Raw genomic sequence first — 24,423 nt, forward strand, 5'->3', positions numbered from 1 at the left:
GTACGAAGCAGTGGATCCATAGATAAGCCCATGATGCTCCATCCCCCGCGTGTGACGACCGGCTGTCAAGCTTAGTAGATAGATAGTCCAGAGGAGAGGGGGCTCTGAGAAGTGGAGACATTTCGTTCAGTAACAGTGGCAGATGAATTCGAATGAAGAGAGGGACCAAAATCCTATGTATGAGATGGTTTATGTGATACCCGCCTGAGACAGTAGGTTAGATAAATTTACATACTTCCATATTTCCCTTTCTATCATAGCGTTGAGAAAAGCAGATTATCTGATTGTTTCTCTTAGATTATCAGATCCGAGTCTTACCGAGATCAATCTGGCCGGTTGCGGAACACGATGAAAAATAGATCAGTGCTAGGCCTAACTAGGCTAGCGTACAAGGCTAAAAGAGTCGTGGCGGCCATCAGCCAATAAAATCAGGTGGCATCTTACTTAATTAGGAATGGCGCATCGTGCGGGTGACTGCTCCCGGCCCTTGTGACAGATCTTATCATTATCTGATCATCTGGCGTCGCATCGGCTGCCCATGGCTTGCTTTAGCCGCCTCCCGACTTCCCGAACGGTCTCCTGTCTGCTTGCTGACGCTGCGGTTTGCTCGCTCTCCCAAACAAAATCCAGCCTATGTCCTGTCCTGTGTGTCCGTCTCTACGCAGTCTATCTCATTATTGGCCGGCTAACGTGTTAACTCACAAGCCAGTTACACGTCACAGTTGAGAGACGCTGGGCTAGCTCGTACCCTGCTAATGGCTGGCATGGTCTCAATTTTGAGTCCGACTGATTCTTGCTGCCACCCTCCTTGCACGCTGTTACGCATGCCTATTCTGCTCTGTTGATGAATTTGTTTAGATCGGCGAGATCTGCTTGAAAATATTTTCCTTCTTTCTTTTTCTCTTTCCAGCCTCTTTTATTCTGATTCTGTTCTCGTTTTGCTGTGATTCTGCAGCACCCTTTTTTCCCGCATTTTGCTCGGAACAACGGCACCCCAAAACATCAAGCTTGTAAAACGGATCATATTGCCTTGATAAACAGCAACATAAGTCTTCATCTCGTGGCTATTTAAGATTTTTTCTCAACGGTCACTCTTCCATACCGATCCTCGTTGTTTCGCAATACCCTGGTCTTTAACAGATTGAAATGGTTGTTACGGATTAACGAACGGACTCCCGAACTTCCTACCCCTCCCTCCCGCTGCAAATAACGAATACTACCTTGCGCACCCTTCCTAACTACAACCCATTTTCTCTCTCATCTTACTTTCCAATCTGGCGTCGCGATTAGGGAATCCGCTATCTCCCAACGGATCCCATGCCCCGCTCTATGGGTCAACAGCTGACCTCGGCCAAGTCTTACGGCGCATGCGAATCCCAACCTACAATGGAAACAGAGGACGAGGATGCGAGTCTGCTATACGCAGAGCCTATGCAAGTACCAGAAGACGACGATGATGGGGATGCTACCGATTGCGATGGCCATGGTGGCCGAAGTCCTGGTGAGGGATATTCTTCCTCGTCATCGGATTCTGTACAAGAGGGCGTACGCAAGATTGAGGCCATTAGCAAAACGTGGACGCAGAAGTCATTGATAATTGCATATATTGGGTATGTTCATTCAGTCTTTTATATTTGTTGATTCTTGGATGGTGCATGTTTGGTTCTTCTGGCTAGGCGCCGCTTCTTCGACGACACCTACTTTGTCATCCCCTTTCTTGTCGAGCATCCCACTTGCTTCTTATAAAACCTCGCTAATATAGCTAAGGATCTTTTTGATGGCATTCTCAACCTCCCTAGAAGGCCAGACAGTTTTATCTCTGTCGGCCTATGCCACGAGTTCCTTCAGCAAGCATTCTTTAATATCAACAGTTTTGGTTGTCCAGAATGTAGTTAACGGTAAAAACCCTTTCAGCTTTGGGAGTATTTACGGGATCTTGGACTAACACGCCCTACAGCTGTTGTTAAACCTCCGATGGCGAAAGTTGCAGATGTATTCGGGCGATTCGAAGCATTTTGCATAGCCATTTCAATATACGTCCTTGGATATGCCCAAATGGCAGCATCAACAAATGTACAGGCGTATGCATCGGCACAGCTATTTTACTCCGCTGGCTCAACAGGGTTGCAAATCCTCCAGCAGGTCTTCATTGCGGATAGCAGCTCTTTACTTAACCGAGCGCTTTTCTCCAGCTTGCCTGATCTACCATTCTTGGCTACCGTGTGGATAGGGCCAATGATCGCGGCTGCCATCCTCCGCGAAACTTCCTGGCGTTGGGGATATGGGATGTGGACAATTATCCTGCCCGCGGCATTTCTTCCTTTGGCCTTGTCTCTTTTCCTGAACCAGAAGAAGGCTAGAAGATTAAAGCTTCTCAAACCCAGGCCTTGGAAAGGACATAGTTTTTCTACTATAGTCAAAAAGACTTGGTACGACCTCGACGTTTTTGGTTTATTACTACTCTCAGCGGGGGTAGCTCTCATTTTGGTTCCCCTAACGTTGGCGGCAAATGCGAAAGACACATGGAAAAACAGCAGTATCATTACCATGATAGTCATTGGAGGAGTTTGTCTTATTGTATTCCCCTTCTGGGAAACCTCGAAGCGGCTGGCTCCGCACCCTCTTCTCTCACTTCACCTCCTCAAGCAGAGAACAGCTCTTGCCGGCTGTGCCCTTGCTTTCTTCTATTTTAGTAAGCGCTTCCCAGTTATTTTGATCTTCATCTCGGCTCTTACTAACTTATTGGCCCAGTGGCGTTTTATTGCTCTGTGCAGCCTTATCTCTACTCCTACCTTCAAGTTGTCCAAGGTCAATCCGTCACTACAGCCGGTCGAGTAACGCAAACCTTCTCGTTTACATCAACAATATCTGCCGTATCCGTTTCGTTTTTCATAAAAGCAACAAGACGATACCGTGGTTTCATCACCGCAGGTTGCTGCATCTACATAACTGGCCTTGTCCTCATGCTCTTCTTTAATAAAGAAGGCGCCTCCACTCTGGCCACCTTTATCATCCAAACCGTCATCGGACTAGGTGCAGGCCTCCTCAACGTTCCCGTCCAACTAGGTGTCCAGGCATCTGCAAGCCATCAAGAAGTGGCTGCAGCCACGGCCATGTTCCTCACATCGCTAGAAATGGGTGGCGCAGTGGGATCAGCCATTTCGGGGGCCGTGTGGACTAGCGCTATTCCGAAGAAATTGGCCCTGTACCTCCCCGCTGAGAGCCAGGGGGATGCAAAGGAGATCTTCGGCAAACTTACCAAGGCGCTTTCGTATCCGCTGGGTTCAGCAACAAGGATCGCTATCAACCGTGCCTACGACGAGACGTTCCGCAGAATTCTGACGATTGCTGTTTGTATAACTATTCCACTTATTCCCCTCAGTTTGCTCATGGTGGACTACAAGTTGGATAAGGTGGGTAGTGTTATAATTCCTTCATCCACTCCTTCCCTCCAAGTGCTTCTTGGACTAATTGAACCAACCAACAGATGGACTCTCACGTAAAAAGCGAAGCACTGAGGCATAACGACGAAGGGGATGGGCTGATCTCTCATCGGACGTACTCTCAAAGGCCCGGTTCCAGCTCGCGTCGAACGTAGTATTTATCATGAAAATTGCTAGAAACTTGGCTACATTCACGACAAACGCGCCGAACATGTCATCTACAAAATACGCCTCTTTTTACTATGTTCACAAAACGCGCACCCACACCTCTCACTCGTATATATATCTAGCAATGCCCTTGCTAGAACGAATAACGAATAACGACAAATCCATAAGTGCATCTGGGGCTTCTTAATATTTTCTCTTTGCACTTATCAGATTTTTACCATGCCATATACACCCATACTCTATCAAACCTACTATCAAACAACTTCTGGCCCATCTTACTCATTTACACACCAAAACTTAACATTGTTGAATGTTGAGTGTTTCGTGCTTGGGTTTTAACTTCTATTTTTTCTAATGATGATAAAACTGTATGATCATGAAAGATATCTAGATATCCTTCAGGGTGTCCATTCTCCACTTTCTTTCACTTGGTTTACACATTTAGGATCTTTTTATGTATAAACTACCGGTATATAGATGACAGAATAAAGGAGGGACTTTTTACCTGAACAAAAAACCAGGACTCTTGAACCTAGAAGAGCATAATTTTCTGAATAATGCATTTCTTCGCTGGTCTATCAACTCTGGCATGAGGTTGCTCAGGGAAGGTATATTATGTAGATGTAGAATATTGAAAGAAGATTGGTAGATATCAGAAGAGATTAACCTGTCAAAATATATAATCAATTGACCATGTCTTGGGAAATGAAATCTGAGGCTGACGACGGGTTGTGGAAACCCTATGATAGGCTCCATCTTCCATTTTATGAATGGTAAATGTGCATTCTGTGGTTGTATCATTGATGAAGATTTCATCTATCTCTATAGGAGTTGTATAATACAGTATATACTTTAATATTGCCCTTTAAGTGGGATTGAGAGGAGATGCCAAAAATATGTAAATGATTAGGCCGGGCTGTTAGTTGTTCACTACTTCTTCAAACCCCTTCCTTTATGATCCAGTCGAACGTTTCCTTGATTCCCATTATATCCTTTCGCCCTATCAGATGAGAGGATTAATGAAAGATTGGCCGAAGATCCTCTTTCCCCTGTTACACTCTGCTAAACACGATGGGCTGCATATTTCCGTCAGGAAACAAATTCTTCTTCTTGTTGTTCTTCTTCCTCTGTCTCTCCTGTATCCCTATTCCCCCCTTGGAAGCCAGGACACTCTCCTCCTCAAACCATACGCCCTCATCTAATGATGTTTCATATTCCAGATATATCCTGGCCGTTACCTGGCGCATAATAGCCCACGCGACGCTATTTTGAATACCCGGCAAATCAAGAGTTAGTCTTGAATCATTAATAGATAGGTATAATATAAAAAACTAGTATGAACGGCCCACGTGTAGCATGTCGATGAATTCGCTGATAGTTCTGAGTTTGCTATAACGGAAAAAAAAAAAGAAACGAAAGAAAGAAATGAAATCATATGCTTTACATACCTCATTCCCGTACACATCCGCTGTCCATAGCCAAACGGGATAAGCATTCGCTGCATCTGGCGGTGCGCTGGGGACGTAATGGGCACTTGCCAGCGTTCAGGGTCCCAGACGTCTGGGTTGGGAAATGTCTCTGGGTCCCGATGGAGCGTGTATGGTTGGATGGAGATTATGGTCTGGAGATGTGAATATTAATTAATTAATATTGCCTTGGCTTGGGAAAGGGGGGGAGGGGGAAGTCTGCTATTATTATCGTTTATTTTGAAAAGCTTACCCCTGGATCTATCTTCATACCCAATACGGAAACGTCCTGGTCCTTAGTTTTCACTAGCCTTGGGAGACTGAAGGGGATTGGCGGGCTGATGCGCAGTGTCTCCCGTAAAATCCCATTTAGGTATGGGAGGGTTTGTAGCTGTGATAGGGGGATGTGTTCCGTAGATGCAGTAGGGGGGGTTCCACTGGTGAAGGCCTGGAGTTCCTGGCGAAGTTTGTCTTGGTGGTGTTTGTTTTCTGGGAGGGAAAGGTGATAGAGTAGTGCGGAGAGGAAATCGGCGGTTGTGGTGGTGCCTGAGGTATTAGTTAGCACCACGATACAGAAAAGTACCGGTTTGGAGGCGCATTTCCGGGAAATTACTCACCACCTGAGAAGTGATCCAAAGTATCGCTGGCAATGTAATTGATGTTCGGAATGGCTGGGCTGGGGCCATTCTTTTTGAAAAGGCGAAGGAGATGTTGGAGGTGGGTATTTGCCTTCCCTTCATCGTCATTCGATTGTGGAGGCAGCAGGGCCTTGAGGGATTCTTGCACCAAAATCATGCCGAATTTGGCCAGGTTTGGTCCTTGGTTGAGCAACGGCGATAAGAGTTTCATGATGGGGACTTAACCATTAGTATCAATATCAGGAAGGGTGAGTCCCCATCCACCGGAAGCAGCTTACTTACGGGGAAGCCATTGGAAAACAGCTGCCAACGGGCTGGCTACTAGTTCCAATGTTGGGGTTAGGAGTTCATTCATCTGAGCTCTTGAGTCGGAGTTGGTCAGTAGATTGAGTGATCTTTCAGGTCCGTACGTCAACCCAATCATAATATCAGCAGTTAACCACCTCATCATAGGAAACATATCAACAGTCCAGGAAGATGGCTGGCCTGGACTTGCTCCCACTTTAATCTCATTCATGAATGTGTCAATAGTCGTTCTGATGTGGGCCTGGAAAGCTGGTGATGCAGCAGCCGGGCTCGAATATAAGCCAGCCACATTTTTCCTGCGAAGTAAATGTAATTCTGCGTCAACGGTGCTTACTACGTTTGACGAGCCATACCGCTCAAAAAACCAAACAAGATCAGTGGTGTCCAGTCCCCCCCGGGGTCCCGTGTAAATATCCTTTATGGCATCTGGATGGCAGAAGGAGACCATTTTCGGGGAAAGCTGAACAATTGGACCATAGTTTCGATGGGCACGATGAGTCGCGTTCAGAATCCCGTCTGTTTTTAGGAGTCGGGGTGTTATCAAATTGGGCATGGCTAGCGGAATTGTGCTGTGGGGTCACAAAACGCACCTCGCAATTCATGCCATCTGAACCACCATTGGGTGAACTTGGCTAATTTCGGTCCGGGGAAGGGAGAGTTGATGACGCGATACATTGAACAACACACGTTCGGGATCATCAACAATAGTATAGATATCGCAATTAATGACCACCCAAGGTTAAATTGGGAGGGCGGATTCGTGAGGAGCCTAGTTATAATGGACATAGCAGTGAACGTCTATTTCATGTGTTCCTGACAGAATAACCGCAACGCAGAGATCGCATCAGCTGGGAGGAATTTAGTCGAGCCTGGCGAGCTGGTTAAAAGTGTTTCTTGAACCGGTTGAATATGCCTCTGGTTATTTCAAAACCGAACCGAAGCAGCTGCCGATCTTGCAGGCTGTCCATGTGGCTGTGATTCCTGCAAACAATTATCCCCATATGGCGAACCTCCAGAACATGAAGGTCGTATACTGGTTTTGTTCTAGCCAAATCGGGGCATTTCTGGAGAAGCCTCATGCTTCATCTTTGATTGCTCATATTACATCATAGCTCGTCGTTGGGCGAAAGAAGGAATTTTTGCGTCCAAGTCATATTGTTTTGAAATCCCCAAAAGCAGCATAAAGCTGGAAAGATTGGAAAGATGATGCTGGCGGAGTCCAGTGGGCCGGGCGGGCGGGCGGCATTTGTCACCCAAGCAGCAACATTGATGCGCTTGCTAAGACGGCGCTAAAAATAAGCGCCAGCCTTAAATCTGTGACGTTGTGGGGCGAACGTTTGGTTGCACAGTCTGAAGTTCTGAACAACATCATTGCAAGTCTGCAACATGACATGGACCCCAAATGCCCGAAACACTTCTGGCCAGGATACCACGTATTCCTGTTCAGCCACCTTTAGATACCCGCAGGTTTATATGCAGAAATAGCTGATGTGCCAATTTCGGCATCTTTCACAGCTCTCCCCAAAAAGGGATAATATAATCAATACGCGTATTCAGCTACTCCATGATTGCCCTCTGGGGAGACCAATAATGTTGTTTCTTGAGGGCTGTGATCGAATTTCCATGTGTTTGGAAACTCAATATAACTAACTGTACGCAGGTATAAATTGTTCAATGCGCCTCGAGTTATTTGGATTTTCGTTCTCCATTTACATGCTCGTTCTGATCCATCCCATCCCTGAATCCAACATTTGCGATCATCTCAAATTTTATATACAAATATATACCTTTGGTATATGTTATTTTCATTTTCCCCATTTATGCGAATTGCCTAAAGCATTTCCTTGACCTATACGCCCTGTTATACTCTATGCACAAAATAAAGATCAATCATCCGCAACCACGTCAGCCAATCACCTCCTCCTCTGTGCGTCGCACATGCAAGCCATGAACAACAACATGGCTTACATGCCGACGCCAATTCGCTCTGTACATGTCATTAAGGAGGATAGTTGGACTCGCCGCAGTTACAAAATAACTACCCTAGATGACCTCTCCTGCCTTTACACAGTTGACACCTCTGACGGGGCCCCACAAGTGACATTGACGCGACATCTTCAGCCAATCCCATACACTCGACAGGCCTCTTCCATATCGAGGCTCTCGGGACAGTTTTCTCTATCGGGCCTCCTGGGACAATCTCGACATCATCAACAACAACAGACCGGGCAGTCTAGCAATAACTACGTCGTCGGAACAGCGAACTTCCATATTACCGTCTCATCGAAAATCGACATTCACCTCAGCACCAACCAAACCATCACCATGAAGCGGCCAGACTCGTTCTCCTCCAAGCGCAGGTTTGAGAGCCTGACACCACTTGGCACGTTGGAATGGAAGAGTGGGGGTGGCGCCCTGGGGAGTCTCGTTACCAGTGATCTTAAACTAGTGGACATGAGTGGGCGTACAGTTGCGCGGTACCAGAAACACTCATCGTTGCTGTCCGGGCGAAGTGATGAGATTACGTTGTTTGTGCCAGAGTTAGCTGGATTTCTTGACATTGTAATCATTACATGCATCGCCACGATTGAGTATAGAAAGCTGGAGGAGGAGATTGTAACTGAGGCAGCTGATAATATATGAATGTGCGGGTACCGATAGGGCCAGAAGGTACTGTTGTGGTTATTTTGGCTCTATTACATTGTCATGTTTCATTTCTTACTTATGTCTAACTTCCTTTCCTTTCTGCCCTCATTTTGTTTGTATCTAGTTCGCATCTGGCCTGGAGCCTTCATAGCCCCCCCCCTCCCCCCCCCTCCGGCTCTTTCACTGTGGGTACTCTATTTTTAATTCCTATTTACCAACCATGAGTTTTCACAATATCAAAATGGCAATGAATTATCAAAGCCATTATTGTATTAGACTGTGAGAACATGTATGAGTGGCTTTTGAAAGAAATTTGGCTGAAGCTGAGCCTGAAGACACAGCTGGTAACCTGTGTCTTAGACATGTAAAAATCAGCCCTGATTGAAACACAGCAAATCAGACAAGGAAAATAGAGGGGAAAAAACAAAATAAGTAAGTAAATTAAATAAAACAAACTAATAATCATGATTGGAAAAATTTACAATAAAAGAAGATCGTTGAGTCATCAATTTGTGTCCAAGACAATGTCTATTCAATCTGTAATCATATTGAGCCTCATTGTAATGATATTGTGAAATGATCAATTGCAGCAAAATTACACATTATCACCCACTGTGAATCTATGCTTCACACAGTGATGCAAGCATTTTGATAATTAAAATTTTGTCACAAATGTTCATGAAAAATGGGAGAACTTGCAGTGTTGTTCCCATTTCGCTGTCATTTAGCTAGCACATACACGCATACCCCGTTAGCAACTGGCTAAGAGAAGGTGATCTTCATCGGAGGAGAGCCAGCGGTGAGCTCCCCACGAATGCAGCCTACATTGTAGTTTTGAAATCGCGCTAATATTCTTTCTCAATGAATTTCATGATGGGTTTTGACTGACTCTAGTCAGCAGTAGTACTCTGTAAGCGATCGGCTAATGGAGCTCTAGAGAATGGAGAGAGCCCATGGGCCAAACTTGGCCCGCGCGGCAACAACATATATGTAACTAGGTCATGTCAGTTACTGCTTCAACTGCTTTTGAATCTCTAACTATGACTATGGCAATCTTACTCCTGATGCCAGGGAAACTCTGGCACTGGGCAAAACGAACGAATGAATCGTTCATGACAGTTTTTATATTGATATTGCACAACATACCAGGCCGGCGGCTGGGAAAATCTGAGGTACAGAGAATACCGCTCAAAACTGGGCTTCATCTCCTTGAAGCCTTCTTGGTTATTCGATTCTTCTTGGTTCCATCAAATTTCAGGCGTTGTGTCTCTGTTATGGATCCGGCGTAGTGAAACATAGGCCGCCGAACTGTTAAAAGCGTCCTCGTTAGAACCAAAAACCAAGTTCCCTGAAGTCGGAGGGCATTCATGGAGGTTAGGTTCGAATACATCTAACCCCTACGGAGTATAGAGATTCAAGGATACATCAGAGTGGTTACTGCGTGCGTGGCTATGACCTCTTTGTAAACTCGGAGAATGAACAGTAACTAGCCTGACCATAATTCCCAAAATTAGATATACAAGATTGAATAACTAGAAGTAGTGAAAATAAATTTACTGAAGAAGTCCTGAAGAATGTACAGCTCATCTAGAGCATGTAGAGAGCTGATTAAGAAGAGAAATACAGATTGAAGCTGCAGGGGAATCAACACACTTGAAGTACATGTATTGTATTTGGAGATGAAAATCTTTGAGAATAGAATTTATTCTCTTTAATACTTTTTATATTAGATTACACAGTCTGTCAACAAGTCGATTATTTAATGTCTGAATACAAGTGCTTGCTTTTTTTTTTTTTTTTTTTTTTTTTTTGTTTGTTTTTTTGGGGGGTAATTCAGCCACAAACTTCGATGGGCCAACTGTTGCTCGCGTGGCTAGCGAAAAATGTATCTTGTTATTACTGCGTACAGCGTAGGAAACTGGTAACAAGGGGTAATAAGTGTTGTTAATGAAACTGAACAACTCCTTAAACTCTTCAATCAAGACGCTAGAAACCGATTGAGTCAAGCAAGGGCAAGGGTAAGGCTGACAAGTTACAACTCCTACCACTATTATTGACTTAGTTTTGTTCTTAGTCAAGTTGGGAGAGTGTTAACTAAGGAATCGACCGCCTGGAAGTTTATCAGGATAGTGTAAATGTCGCTCTGGAATAATTAACCACCCCCTCAAACCGTGCCTGTTCTTGCAGCATCAGAAACGCAGGCTGAAACGGCAGATGAAACATTATTAAATGAATAGAGAATGGTTGAGACAAGGGAAAAAGGGTTCAATAATGAACAGCCAACAGGCCTACAACCGCAAGCTAGACGCTTTTAACCAACACCGATGATTACTGGGCTTTAAATATAGAATTTAGTAACCCCGTAAAGCCCTCTTTTCTCACATTCGCTTTTTCCTATTTTAAAGCCCTGCTGTGCGTGGAGCTAGAAGGCTGATGCCCCATGCCAGTGCTCACCATCCTTTGGTTAGTTGAATGTTGGAAAGGAAATGGTATTTCTTCCATCCCTATAAAAAAAAACCAACAGGTTGGGGGTTCAACAGTACATACTATCCCTTGTCCCGCGCCACTAGCCACTTGGACGAGCGCATTATTGAACCAGCATACGGAGTAGAGTAGAGGGGCCATCCGGTGGCCGGTTGCTTGATCGATGGGAAGCTAGAGAGGTAGTTAGCGATGCCGGTGGAACAGGGAGGTAAACTTACATGAAGACTTTAATAAAATATATACAGGAAATCCCTGATGATTATTAACTACTCCTGTGAATTTCTTGCTCGATGAGACCCGGCGACTTTCCTTTTTTTTTTTTTTTGGAGAGATTTCGACTAAGAGCCCAGTAAATCAGCGAATGTAATAAATCAAAATATCCCTGAAGCCCAGGAACAGCGAAACAGGCAACGACAGGCGCCTTGTGTAGTCGGGAGATACCACTATCACATCTAGGGCCTCAGTCAGGGTGATAGCAGCCCCGGATTAATTGAGCCCTAAGATGGGCGATGCCGGTCCACGGGCATTTGCAGTTGACCTCAGCGGTACTTGGCATGTTGGTAGGGATCCTAGGCTTATTTAGTTGAGGTACCAGCCAAGTCACGACCCTAGAATTAGAAACACCAAAGCCAGCCAGATATTTAATAAAACAGGATTAAAGCAATTGGGCACTGTAGAACACTTCTTAACCCATCACTACCCCTCACACTGCACTGCTATCCAGCTTTCACTCTCCTAGTGTTGATCGAGAATTGTTCACTTGGTGTTGTCCGTCGTCTTGTCTGGTGTTCTGTTAACTACTGGCCCGTTCCTCTGTTCGGGCTTGGTCGCATCCCCTTGCCCATCGCCGTCTCAACCTCACCTCTTCTCCTCCCTCCTCTCCATCACTCCCGCACCTATCTACTACTACTCCTCCACCAACACCGCTTCTTCCCAGCTAGTGCGTGCTTCGTCGACTTCTGCCCTCTCAGAACTGGCAGTCAAACCTCGCAAGGGGTTTCTCCTGTCCCTGTGGGCGCGTTGCTGCTGTTCGTGATCCCGCCTATTCTCTTCTCTCCAAAGGTCGGTCTAGCCAACACAACCCGCTATACCTACCCCTTGCTTATCTACCCGGCTCTGGGAGTTCTCATTTAATTCTATCCTCTACGGCAGTCTTCCAAATAGATGTTTGGATCGCTAACTTGTAGTATTATTGGTTCTGGTACAGCCCGCTGTCTTCTTGCTTACCTACGATCGAACCCCCCCCGAATTTCTGCTCGCGCTCCTTCATATCCTCCCTCTGACCATTTCACCGCGAGAATTCCGCTCTTCTACCTGTTCCTATTTACTATTAAACGGCTCCTTTGACGCTCCGTCCACGTCAAGCTCTCCTCTCCCTCGCGAATCGCCTATCCCACGCTCTCCCTTACATCCTTCACATCAACAAGCGGTATACCTGCAAGAGCTTACTAGAGCTTTACCATCTAACTGGAATTCAAAATGGTTGTGGCTACTATCAAGTATGTAGTTCTAGTTCCTATGGCGTGACCTCATACAAGAAATTGGTTGCTGTCAGATGACGATAGCGAAAAATTCAATACTGACCAGTTCTCTCGAAACTACAGGTGTGTTGTCGTTGGAGACGGTGCAGTCGGCAAGACATGTCTACTGATTTCGTACACCACCAACAAGTTCCCCTCTGAATACGTCCCGACCGTCTTCGATAACTATGCGGTTACAGTGATGTAAGTTGTGTGACGTCCCCTTCATGTTCACACCACATCAGCCATGTGTGCCGGTCGTGTGGCACTTTAGCACCTCGCGCAAGAACCCAACTACTAGGTTCTCATACTTGGTTTATATGTTTTGCGTATTCATATTTTACCGAAAGAAGAATCCAGCCAAAATTTTACTTCCCTTTTGCTAATCTGATATCTCAATTGATAATTGTAGGATCGGAGACGAGCCATATACCCTAGGACTTTTCGACACAGCCGGACAAGAAGATTATGACCGTCTACGGCCTTTATCATATCCGCAGACCGATGTGTTCCTTGTCTGTTTCTCCGTCACATCGCCTGCTTCCTTCGAGAACGTCCGCGAGAAATGGTTCCCTGAGGTCCATCACCATTGCCCGGGGGTTCCGTGCCTGATCGTAGGGACCCAGACCGATTTGCGCGACGACCCAAGCGTACGAGAGAAGTTAGCAAAGCAGAAGATGCAGCCCGTACGAAAGGAGGACGGCGACCGCATGGCAAAGGAACTGGGAGCAGTCAAATACGTGGAGTGCTCTGCCCTAACTCAATACAAACTCAAGGACGTGTTCGATGAGGTTAGTCGAACCCCTTTGCCCCTAAGATACATCTAACCAATACGAATGTCTAACTTTTTTGGGGTTTAACCCAACTTAGGCAATTGTCGCCGCGCTAGAACCGATCCCCAAAAAGAAGTCGAAGTGTACTATCTTCTAAGGTTTCATTCAAGCCGCAATGATACAAAATAAATAGACCTCTGCACACTATGAAATTCTAGTTTGGCCCATTCGCTGTTTCGCTGCTAGGCGTCCTGGATCTGGTCATATAGCTACATACACAATTCCCAAATATACCGTATGAGGGAGACCTGCATCTGATGGATGATTTGAATGGCGAAATTTAAAAGCAAACAGAAAACAAAAGAGAAAAAAAAAGGTCGATATATTTTATCATCCAAATTAGGTCGCGGAAAAAGGCATATCACATATCAGAGAGCAAAGCAGACTAACAAGTAAAGATTCATCTCAGCCGATGTTTCAGATCGCGATATTTCTTTTCCTCTCTTTCTTTCCATGCTTCTTTTTTCTTTCTGTGCAAAACGATTTCCTCCCCTTTTATTATTGTCAGTCGTCCCGGCCTCCTTATCTGATTTACGGTTTTAGCTACTTCAGACTTGTCTGCACGTTTTAACGATTTGATTTTCTTTCTTTTTTCACTCCCTCTGAGCTTATTTTTGTTGCAACAAGACACATTTATTCGCCGGTGCACATTTTTTTCCACCATTTCATACTTTACTCCATTCATGCTGGAATGTTTATTACTTAACTCACTGAGCTGCTTTCAAAATGTAGCTGAGGCTGCGTTTATTTGCCCTTGTCCATGCCATGCCCACTCCTGCCCACTCCCCCCCGTTTCTTCCTTTTCCTTATGAGGGATAGCGAGAGAGAAAGAACCCTAAGCCCTCTCTTGCTTCTAATTTTAATCCCCATTTCTTTCCCGGAGTTTTATATTAATTAAGCTGCGGTTTGAAAAAAGAAAAAAGAAAAAAGAAAAAAGAAAAAATTAAATTTTTATTCCTTTTTTTTAAAAAATATTTTTCCCTCTTTCTTCTCTTACATCCATCTGCCTCCATGTCCCTACTAACTTTTCAGACTAACATAAGAAGTTCATCAGCAAGATGTTATATCAATCAGCTAACATTTACCTCGTACTATTTATTGCTTACTATGCACTGAATTACTCGCTCTTGTCCGAGATTCATCTCTCCTCTGTCATCACGTCTTCCTAAATATTTGGAAGACTTATTAATGATGTCATTGTCCCTGTTTGTTCTCTCCTTTCTCATTTTTACTTTTCCCTTATTTTCTTCTTTAATACACATACATGGGATTCCATCCAATCTTTCCATTTTTCCAATATTTCGATTTTCATCCCGCCGCTATGATGATGATGATGATGATGATGATGGAAGACTAAATATAAGAACAAACCCCCGCCCTGCTGCAGGTCTCGATTGATTCCCTCGCACTCGCGGGGCATATCGCAAGTATACGAAGCACATATCGCAAAATGCTGGAAAATTACTCAAAATAAAAACGATATTCACGTCCTTCCTTAATAACATCGATTTTCTATCGAGAACTATAACGTTAAGCATTCGAGTTTGCCCATGCCTCTGATCGGGGACATATATGGACTGGCATTCGTGGGATTGCCGGACTGCGACTTGGGCAGCAGACCAGACCATAGGAGCCATTTAACATAGCTATATATGAGTAGTCAAATATGACCTACACGGGTCTCATTAAATACATGATGAAAAAAAAAAAAAAAAAAAAAAAAAAAAAAAAAAAAAAAAAAAAAAAAAAAAAAAAATTAAAAAAAAAAAAGGTTTGACGAAAATTCTCTACTCCACCCGTTACCATGAGATCTTCCTGAATTCAAAGTTGATCATTTGTAGGCGTTCTTGTTGCCCACAATTGTGTTTGTTGGAGGTAGAGATTCGGACTGCTCAGCATTTGCACATGATTGGTTTCCTTCTGTGAAACATGCAACATTGGAAATATGCAGATTGATTGCAGTAAATAAAGGATTAATCTCAAGGTTTATTGACGGCGGTCGCCACTGTGATTGCACCCTCGCTGCGTCTCCCTCGCGTGGTTACAGGAACATACTCATTAGACGAAGTATATGTCCCCCGCCTGTCTGTTTATTTCCACAAGAGATATCTCTCCTTATTCGCCTCCTAGATGAAAATAGGTTTCTACTCAGATTTAACTCTCCTCTGGGCCGGAAGTAAACCAGGTGCTTTTCGCAGGGCGTTGCCTTCTCAAAATGAATTTTGGGTGGTGATTATGCTTTTAATCGAGTTTACACCTACGTTCCGTGAACTAGGATAGTTATCTATTACGAAACTTTGGAAACTAACTAGTTATTAACTATACGGAATATTGATCCGTTAGTTTTAAACAGTCGTGCCTGTTTTTAGGAGTATATGTACCGATGGTATACTACATCTTCAATGACGTGATTCAATGAAAACTATACGAATGAGAGAGTGGGTTCCGTGGCGCATGCGTGTTCATAAAATTTTATTTCAATGAAATGGAAAAAGGTTGCTACTAGGCTTTGGGATTGCGATCATCCGACTGGCGATCAAAATATCATTCCTCGACACGGTGGCTTCCATGATAGCATTTCACTAGGTTTCATTCAGCAGGATATCAAACACCTCAAAGCTCATCCCGTTTTCTATCCCCCACCTTCTCCTCTTTCTCCCCATACCACCCACCCACATCCTCCTTAGCACCCAGCTTGACCATACTAGTAATAATCTCAAACGCAGCCTGGGCAGCTGCGAGAGCCGTAACCTCCCCAGCGGTATCATAACTGGGCGAAACCTCCACAATATCAGCGCCCACAAGGTTCAGCTTCTCGATTCCACGCAGGATCCGAATCAGCTCGCGCGTGGTCCACCCGCCGGGTTCCGGCGTACCGGTTCCAGGAGCAATACCCGGATCCAGCACGTCGATGTCAAGACTCAGGTAGACGGGCTCATCTGGCGAAAGCCCGACGCGCGATATGATGGTGTCGATAACTCCCTTCGGCCCGATGTCGTCAATATCGTCTGCATGGATGCGCAGGAACCCCTGCTCGGGCCCCGGATTGGAATAGTCGCCATCATCCAGGCCGGTCAGGCGGGTGCGGAGACCAGCATGTGCGGAGCTGGTGTTGGAGATTAGCCCTTCGCGGCTAGCTGTGTGGAAAAAGCTACCATGGTTGAAGCGTGATTGGTCGGATGTCCAGTGAGTGGAGTATCGAGTCGGGTTCCAGGTATCAAGGTGCGCATCAAAGTGCAGGACTGTGATTGGTTTTCCGTAAATCTTATACAAGGCACGTAGGGCCGGTAGGGTGATGCTGTGGTCACCACCTAGTGCGACAATCCTGGGTTTTCCGCGCGATATGCCTGAGATGGGATTTGGAGCTTTGCGCGTGCCTAGTTCCAGAAAGGCTTCATACATCTGCCGTTCTGCCACGGCATTGTCGAATGGCATAACGGGGACATCGCCGCAGTCAATAATGCGCGCCCAGTTCAGATAGGGGTTGATGGCAGCGCGGGTGTTGTAGCTATTTCCTGGGAGCTGACGAGCGCTTGCGGCGCGGATGGCGCGGGGCCCAAAACGGGCTCCTGGGCGGTAGGAGACAGAAGTGTCGAAGGGAACCCCAAGAACAGCGATGTCGTATTGCTCGTCAGGCTCGATGAGGCATTTTACGTGCTTGAGATGGGCGAAGGTCGAAACCCCAGAAAAGCTCCACTGACAAGATGATTTTTTAAGATTAGAACAGGTCCCAGCGGAGGTAATTGCGCGAAGGCAGAATGGACAGGCGTATAATTACCTCCTGATCCCATTTCTTCAGGAGCTCTTCTCTGCGTTTGATTGGGATCTCCTCATTGTCATGATGCTCGTGTCCATCATGTGCATTGACAGAGCTTATATGAAGGAGCAACCCAGCTAGGATGCTTGTCCAGCCTCGAAGCAACATTTTGTGTGTCTCAAGCTGCAGATGCTACAGTTTCCTCTGCAGATACTGGAAAGGGACGAGAAAGCTGGACGCCATGACAACAGAGAGCTGGCCTACATTGCTTGTATTGCCCCCCTCTCGCGATGGGAAGCCGAGGAGAGCGGCAAACAGCGTCTCCGATTGGAAGGTTAGCCGTCGCGGGAGTGGGAGGGGGGAGTGCCGAGCATGAGCATGAGTCAGCAATCGGAGTGCTAACTAGTTATCCTATCTGAATGCGTATGCAAACACTAATATGTACTGTACATCAATCATAGGAAGTTTTGTTGCTTGTTCATTGCCAGGTTATTTAGGTAGGTTTAGACATCTGAATGCTGTATGCTCTTGGATCCTTCACTAACCAAACCCGTTGGGAGCAGCATATCACGCCGTGGCACCCGTCCAGCCTAGTGATTAGTGCATTTTCTTCGTGAGATTGCGACCTCGTCGTGCGCGAAGCCTGTTAACTAGCTCTTCGGTCCTGCTTGGTTCAGGAGGATTCTCATTAGGGTGTAAAAGTGCCAATTCTACTGTTCTTGTATCAGGTGAGGCCGAGGTCGTATTCCTGTTCTCATATTTAGAAGGGGACGGGACGGCTTCAGAGTAAGTAAACCAATCACCGTGATTGAGTTGAATATGGCATGACACAAAAGGCCTCATACTCATGGTTCCAGGGCTTTTCATCATGGAGATGCTGCAGGACGGGAAGCCTTCATTGGGAAAACTAGGTGGTGGTAAATGGCTAGCTCCCGCACAGGTTGCACTCTACAGTCTACTACTATACGAGGCTGGTCAATGGGGAAATCTCCGTCCTCTGCCTTAAGAGAAAGAGTTTTCTTTTACACGGACACTTGGAGAACATTCCTATTTTTGATTTGTAATTGGTTTGTGTTTGTAATCATTCCGTCTGACTACCCCGCAGTGCAGTGCAGTGGGGAGAAGGAATTCGCGCGTCTAAAGTATTATTGTTGGGATGCAGCTCATCACCGAACTCAATCCAGGGACAAATCAGCAATCAGGTTGATGGAGGCGTATGGAATGTAACTACTGTGACTTAACTATCTGCCATCCAAGCTGCCTAGTTCGAGTGCATCTCATTGTATGAAGGCCAGGAGAATAACTCCCCTGTACAAGACTGCATCTCTCCGTATAAGTTATTCACCGCTCTCTATTAATAATATGAATTAGTAAAAACTACAATGCGCTTGAATCCTTCCTTCAAAGAGTTGCACCGCAATCTCATCCAGTGTTGTTCGGCGCGATCAATTGTCCCGGCTGAAACCTCGGCCGCTGCTATAAATAAGAACCACTCTCTGTCCGTTCCCAGGTCGAACAACAATCTTCACCATTCCTCATCGCTCCCCATAATCTCATTTCCAGGAAATCCTCTCACCACCAGCACCAGCACTACCACTACCACCTTTCCAACATGCCTCTCAGCACTTACGATGCCAGCATTGGGCTGCTCCTCAACGGCCTTAACACCCTCAATACAATCCTCGCTAAAGCCGAAGAACATGCCAAAGCCAAGGAACTCAACGTCGATGACTATGTTCCAGCCAAGCTGTACGAAGACATGTTTGCCCTCGATTTTCAGGTATACATGGCTGTTGATACCGCAACAAAGTGCGTCGCCCGCCTGCTTGGCACTGAACCAGTAGAGTGGAAGAGGGAAGAGACATCCTTCGCAGCCCTCCAGAAAAAAACAACCGATGCCATCGAAGTCCTCAAGAAGGTGGATCCCGAGGCGGTTGAAGGCAAAGAGGCCAATACCGTCACGATGGTCATCGGGGCTGGCAAAACCAAGACCCTCCCCGGAAAGGAATACATCACCTCCTACTCGGTTCCGAACTTCTTCTTCCATCTGCAGATTGCATACGCCATCCTACGACTCAAAGGAGTTCCCGTGGGCAAGCTTGACTACCTATCTTCGTTCTCCTCGTGAAAAAAAAAAAAAAAAAAAAAAAAAAAAAAAAAAAAGACGACCACAGTGGAGATAAGTTTGGCCCTGGGCTGGAGGAGGTTCCCGACCCATGGGCGGCAGGTCTCAGCATGAGATATGACGGAATGGGAATTGTCCTAAAAATTGCATGGAAGATGGAAGCTGAGAATATAAATAAATTAACTATACTTTAACTACATGATATAAATCAATTCAAACCCTTTTATTGTATTCGTGAATTGTTGCTCAACACGTTGCCAGAAGAGACATCCATCGAAAATCCTACCTGTGTAATTTTGTGTACATGTATGTACAGTACATTACATACTATACTAACTTACCTACGGACCGAGTTCCCATGTATGTTTTGCATATCCCCCGATCGATGTCACATGTTTTCCACAAATTACACGATGAATCTCGCTAGCTATATAACTAATAAACGCCAAAAATAGCGCCTCCAGGCTCTGGCGCTCTATCACCAGATCAGATCTGATCGAACCTTCGGCTCTTTTAAGCGCGCTAGCTGTCTTATCCCTTGCGCAATTCCCGACGAAATGATGAATGAATAATAATAGTAACATCGTCCTTTTATAAACATTTTTCGTCGCTGGTACCCTTAGAACCAACGACCAGCGCATGCCAGAGCAGCGGTGCCATGCGCCGGGTCGTAGTTACAGGGCTGGGCGCAGTCTCTCCACTCGGCATCGGTGAGTTAGTTCCCTGACTTTTAATTTTGCTTTTGGCGTTTCCCGTTTTGGTGGTTTAGAACGCAAACGAAGCATTGGAAATATTCCCCCATTGTGTTCGTGTCCATATCCTGAATATTCCCCTCCCCCCCCCCTCCCGCTGTTAGGTGTACGACGAACGTGGAAGCGGCTTCTAGATGGCCACTGTGGCGTCGTTTCGGTGAAAGACCGGGATCCGAGATATGCAGATCTGCCTTGCCAGATTGCTGCGCTGGTCCCTCAAGGTCAGAAGAGTGATGGTGGCTGGAGAGTATCGGATTGGTTAAGCCGTGATGTATGTTGTGGCCCCGATTCTATTCTCTCATAATTTGGCTTTGTATGTCACTGATTTTTTCTTCTTGATATTTTTTTTTTTTTTTTGGCTACAGGTGGAGAGGAAAACAGCAAAATTTACACAATATGCCCTAGTCGCCACTGAGGAGGCTCTGGCAGATGCGGGCTGGAAGCCTACCAGCCGTGAGCAGAAGGAAATGACAGTGAGGAATACCGTGCATCGTCACTACTGCGCCAGCGGAAGTAGCCCGTTAACTTCTGCATAGGGCGTATGTTTAGGTTCTGGCATTGGCAACTTCGATGAGATTTACGATACGTCTCTCAGTTATGATAAAGGGGTATGTATACACATAATTGCTAGGACTAGTTACGCCAAGCTATATATCAAAATTCTTCTCATTGTGTTTGTTAACCTTTCATAAATGCGTCTAGGGCTACAGAAAAATTTCCCCCCTCTTCGTCCCCAAGCTCCTCATTAACCTGGGGGCCGGACACATCTCGATGAAATATGGATTCTCGGTACGTGGTTACATGAGAATAAATTCCTAATACGGCACTGACTATTTCACATACAGGGTCCCAATCATGCCGCCACCACGGCGTGCACGACTGGGGCTCATTCAATCGGCGACGCCTCCCGCTTCATTGCCTGCGGAGATGCAGATGTGATGATAGCCGGGGGAGCTGAGTCGTGTATCCACCCATTAGTCTTGGGTGGATTTTCCAGGTGTCGTAGCCTAGCTACTTCATACAATGATTCACCAGAGAAGGCTTCAAGGCCCTTTGATAGGGACCGGGAAGGATTTATCGTGGGAGAGGGCGCAGCAGTAGTTGTGCTAGAGGTACGTTGCGAGACCGTTCTAACGCTAACATATCATTTTGATTCATTTTTTACATGGAATCTGCTAAAGCTGACCTCATACATATAGGAACTTGAGCATGCCAAGTCCCGCAGCGCACATATATACGCCGAGCTGAAGGGATATGGTTGTTCTGGCGATGCATACCACATGACGGCACCCAAAGAGAGCGGAGAGGGTGCCTTGTTGGCCATGAAGAGAGCGTTAAGGAGTGCCCGGGCCCCTCCTAGCGCAGTGGATTACATCAATTCACACGGGACGTCGACGATAATTGGAGACGCAGCAGAAAACTTTGCGATCAAAACGCTCCTTCTTGGAAGTGAGGGGAAAGAGAAAGTTGCCGATATCAATGTCAGCAGCACGAAGGGTGCAATAGGCCATTTACTTGGGGGAGCCGGGGCTATTGAGGCTGTCTTTTCCATTTTAGCGATTCACGAGGTAAGCCATAGCATAGGATGATCTGTTGTTAGTTAGCCAAGGGCGGGCTGCGGAATGGGTAATTGATTCGCTAAATTTTAACCTGTGACAGAATGTTTTGCCGCCCACGATAAATCTGGATAACACGACTGAGGAATTTGACTGCAATTACGTGCCCAATATTGCGCAGGAGAGACAGGTCGATGTGGTATTAACGAATAGCTTTGGGTTCGGGGGCACGAATAGCAGCTTGTGCTTCGCCCGATATTGATATCCGGTCGGCTTTTAAGCAGATAACATTTTGCTCTGCCCAGCTTGACCTTGACTGGACAGTACAACTGATTGACTGTAAAATAAAGTTTATTACTATATTGCAAACTTCTAACGTCTCGATAATACGTACTATATAATGTCGTACACTTACCTATCTTGGGCCGGGAGGAGGACGTTAGGTCACATGATTCGCCTCTTCCTCCAGTTAGATCTTCCGGGGGCAAGTTTTGATCTCCCAAACCCCAACAGCATCGCATGGCTATACAAATCCCCATACCCTCCACGAGTAAATAGTATCTTCACCCGAGTCAACAGTTAGCCCAGCCCAGTGATCCCAAGATGGCGACAAACGGCGCTATAGGCCGAGGTGAGGCTCCCCTTCCCATCCGACCCGCTTGCTTGACCCTTAACCTTGTTCCGATTCCCGCTATTCCCGTCCGCGATCATAATTAGCTGTCGCTCAAGCGAAAGACCGGCACTAAATCACCAACTGTTTGCTAACGCTTCATTGCCATCCACCCCCTTTTGGCGTTTAATGGCACAAACAGCATCGTCAGTGGCCTCAAGCTCCGGAGCGAGTTTTGTCGATGCATCGGGATACAAGTTTAGTGATAAGGACAATCGGCCCGGAAAGCTCAAGGTTTCCAAGAAGACGGCCGCTAAGATCGCGAAAGCTGGGAAAAAGGGTTCGGAACAAGTAGGTGAGTGAAAATTTCTATTTCGAGATGCATATCTTCGATTTGCTGTGAGCTGCGATTCTCTGAACTTATTTACTGTTGCTTCTTTTCATTTACGGCGAACCCAGCTTGCTAACTTTTTGTTCACCTCGACTCTTTGCGTCCAGAATCGAAAGAGGGAGACCCTGAATCCCGCGCATCCTCGTCCCCCATCCTCCCTGAAATGGACGAGAAAATCATGGCCACATTTCCCAACGGCAAATTACGAGAAGCTCAATTGGAAACAGTGATATGCAAACATTGTAAACGACCAGTCTTAAAACAAACGTCCGCAGAGCACATACGAGGCTGCCTTAAAGCTAAACAAGAGAAAGCGCGAAAGAAGAAAGAAGCTCGTGATGCTGCCAATAGAGCAAAAGAGAAGGCTTTAGGGAAGGACAAAGGGAAGGATGGCGACGATAAAGGCGATGACGGGACTGGTCTTGGTGGAGATGATGGCGGCGCGATGAAGGGTCAGAAGAGCGCAAAAAAAAGTGCTGCGGGGGAAGACGGGCCGAAGAAGGGCAAGAAGCGCAAAGCTGACGGAGATGATGATAAAGATAAGGAGCCAAAGAAGAAGAAAAAGAAAGACGAGCCCAAGCCCAAGGTCCCCAAACCGAAGGGTCCTGTCGATGTAGAAAAACAGTGTGGTGTCCCTCTCCCCAACGGTGGCCAGTGTGCGCGATCTTTAACATGTAAGAGCCATTCCATGGGTTCTAAACGAGCTGTCCCTGGACGGTCGTTACCGTACGATATGTTGCTTCAGGCGTATCAGAAGAAGAATCAGGCGCGACAGCAGAGTGAGTACCTATTACTTGTCGACCACTACATTTTGTTAACATCGTCAAGCCGTCTTCAAGCTGCTAATGTATACATCGTAGAGGCTGCCATCGATGCGAATGCGCCGATCCACGACGATATAGATGGCAATGGGGCAATCGACTCGGATGAGGAGAAAGACACCGTGATGGCAGGCCTTGCTCGGTCGAATCCGCAGCCGCTAATAACCCACCCTCTAATCCCAACGAGACGCAAATACCATCTCGTGCGCATGAAGGAGATGCTTTCGCAAGTTCTTGGGGGTACCAGGGGAGGAATCTTTTCCCAGCCACGCGACACGAGCAGTCAGAGTCAAGGTCAAGGCGGGGGCGGAAGGACAATGTTCCCATCTGATTCTACAAACTTTTCATCATCCCCCACAAGCGCCGTTGACTCCGCCGCGCAATCTGCGGAGAGCTCGAGAAAGCCTTCCATCTCTCAACAAGCAGCGCAGAATCGAGCTTCCCAGGCCGCTGCTGCTGCCGCTGCGGCAAAGAAGCCCACCGCTACTGCGTCAGCTGCAACGTCTGCTACAGCTGCTGCTGCGACGACTTCGACAGCTGCAACTGCAGCCTGATTTCGCGAATGCTGTACATGTTTTTAATGATGTTTCATTACTGTTTCTCTTCTCTTTGTAATTACGACAACGTTTTCTCTGGGAATGCCTAGGCATGATATGACTGGTGTAGGTGGGTCATTAAAGGCGTTTCTGGCGATGGGATGGAATGGGATTTCCGGCGATATGAGAGATGATACCCCAGCCTTTGTATATATTAAGCGATACTCTTTTGCTTCTTTCCGGGATAATGTATATTGGTTTCTCTCGGTTGGATATATCTGTGTCCCTAATTAATTACATTACTTTTCTACCATTATGATATTTGGGAAATTTCTAGTAATTCTTAATTTATTGTTGGCTTGATGCATCAC

General features: G+C 46.1%; 8 protein-coding genes across 8 annotated transcripts; 6 read left to right on the forward strand and 2 right to left on the reverse strand.

Annotated features, from left to right (window-relative positions):
* The first annotated feature begins 44 nt into the window (after positions 1-44).
* BDBG_08034 (siderophore iron transporter mirC) lies at positions 45-4,943 on the forward strand. The gene is made up of 5 exons (XM_002621365.2): positions 45-1,610; positions 1,768-1,898; positions 1,958-2,692; positions 2,752-3,413; positions 3,488-4,943. Exons 1-5 carry the CDS (start codon positions 1,318-1,320, stop codon positions 3,596-3,598), a joined length of 1,932 nt encoding a protein of 643 aa, XP_002621411.1. The 5' UTR covers positions 45-1,317; the 3' UTR covers positions 3,599-4,943.
* Positions 4,284-7,264, reverse strand: BDBG_08035 (uncharacterized protein). Its single transcript, XM_002621366.2, has 6 exons — positions 6,612-7,264; positions 5,998-6,537; positions 5,695-5,934; positions 5,331-5,623; positions 5,060-5,232; positions 4,284-4,874 (listed from the first exon to the last, which is right to left on the reverse strand). Exons 1-6 carry the CDS (start codon positions 6,805-6,807, stop codon positions 4,664-4,666), a joined length of 1,653 nt encoding a protein of 550 aa, XP_002621412.2. The 5' UTR covers positions 6,808-7,264; the 3' UTR covers positions 4,284-4,663.
* Positions 7,265-7,332: 68 nt separating this feature from the next.
* On the forward strand, positions 7,333-9,180 carry BDBG_08036 (uncharacterized protein). The gene has a single exon (XM_002621367.2). The coding sequence runs from the start codon at positions 7,960-7,962 to the stop codon at positions 8,662-8,664; it is 705 nt and encodes a 234-aa protein (XP_002621413.2). The 5' UTR covers positions 7,333-7,959; the 3' UTR covers positions 8,665-9,180.
* A 1,920-nt stretch (positions 9,181-11,100) lies between these two features.
* BDBG_08037 (cell division control protein 42) lies at positions 11,101-15,271 on the forward strand. The gene is made up of 5 exons (XM_002621368.2): positions 11,101-12,213; positions 12,359-12,650; positions 12,756-12,875; positions 13,084-13,462; positions 13,542-15,271. Exons 2-5 carry the CDS (start codon positions 12,631-12,633, stop codon positions 13,599-13,601), a joined length of 579 nt encoding a protein of 192 aa, XP_002621414.1. The 5' UTR covers positions 11,101-12,213; positions 12,359-12,630; the 3' UTR covers positions 13,602-15,271.
* A 2-nt stretch (positions 15,272-15,273) lies between these two features.
* BDBG_08038 (agmatinase) lies at positions 15,274-18,263 on the reverse strand. The gene is made up of 2 exons (XM_002621369.2): positions 17,283-18,263; positions 15,274-17,200 (listed from the first exon to the last, which is right to left on the reverse strand). The coding sequence occupies exons 1-2, from the start codon at positions 17,427-17,429 to the stop codon at positions 16,118-16,120; spliced, it is 1,230 nt and encodes a 409-aa protein (XP_002621415.1). The 5' UTR covers positions 17,430-18,263; the 3' UTR covers positions 15,274-16,117.
* On the forward strand, positions 16,329-19,625 carry BDBG_08039 (uncharacterized protein). The gene is made up of 3 exons (XM_031723371.1): positions 16,329-17,758; positions 17,825-18,047; positions 18,119-19,625. The coding sequence occupies exon 3, from the start codon at positions 18,874-18,876 to the stop codon at positions 19,387-19,389; it is 516 nt and encodes a 171-aa protein (XP_031580517.1). The 5' UTR covers positions 16,329-17,758; positions 17,825-18,047; positions 18,119-18,873; the 3' UTR covers positions 19,390-19,625.
* Positions 19,626-20,044: 419 nt separating this feature from the next.
* Positions 20,045-21,956, forward strand: BDBG_08040 (3-oxoacyl-[acyl-carrier-protein] synthase II; the record flags this gene model as incomplete). Its single annotated transcript, XM_002621371.1, has 8 exons — positions 20,045-20,096; positions 20,243-20,409; positions 20,504-20,611; positions 20,675-20,746; positions 20,841-20,927; positions 20,984-21,250; positions 21,338-21,706; positions 21,798-21,956. 8 exons carry the CDS (start codon positions 20,045-20,047, stop codon positions 21,954-21,956), a joined length of 1,281 nt encoding a protein of 426 aa, XP_002621417.1.
* A 341-nt stretch (positions 21,957-22,297) lies between these two features.
* On the forward strand, positions 22,298-24,070 carry BDBG_08041 (SAGA-associated factor 73; the record flags this gene model as incomplete). The annotated part of the gene is made up of 4 exons (XM_031723372.1): positions 22,298-22,325; positions 22,507-22,659; positions 22,803-23,474; positions 23,556-24,070. The coding sequence occupies 4 exons, from the start codon at positions 22,298-22,300 to the stop codon at positions 24,068-24,070; spliced, it is 1,368 nt and encodes a 455-aa protein (XP_031580518.1).
* Positions 24,071-24,423: the final 353 nt, after the last annotated feature.

Source organism: Blastomyces gilchristii (assembly GCF_000003855.2).
Source record: "Blastomyces gilchristii SLH14081 genomic scaffold supercont1.22, whole genome shotgun sequence".
NCBI classification, from domain to species: Eukaryota; Fungi; Ascomycota; class Eurotiomycetes; order Onygenales; family Ajellomycetaceae; genus Blastomyces; species Blastomyces gilchristii.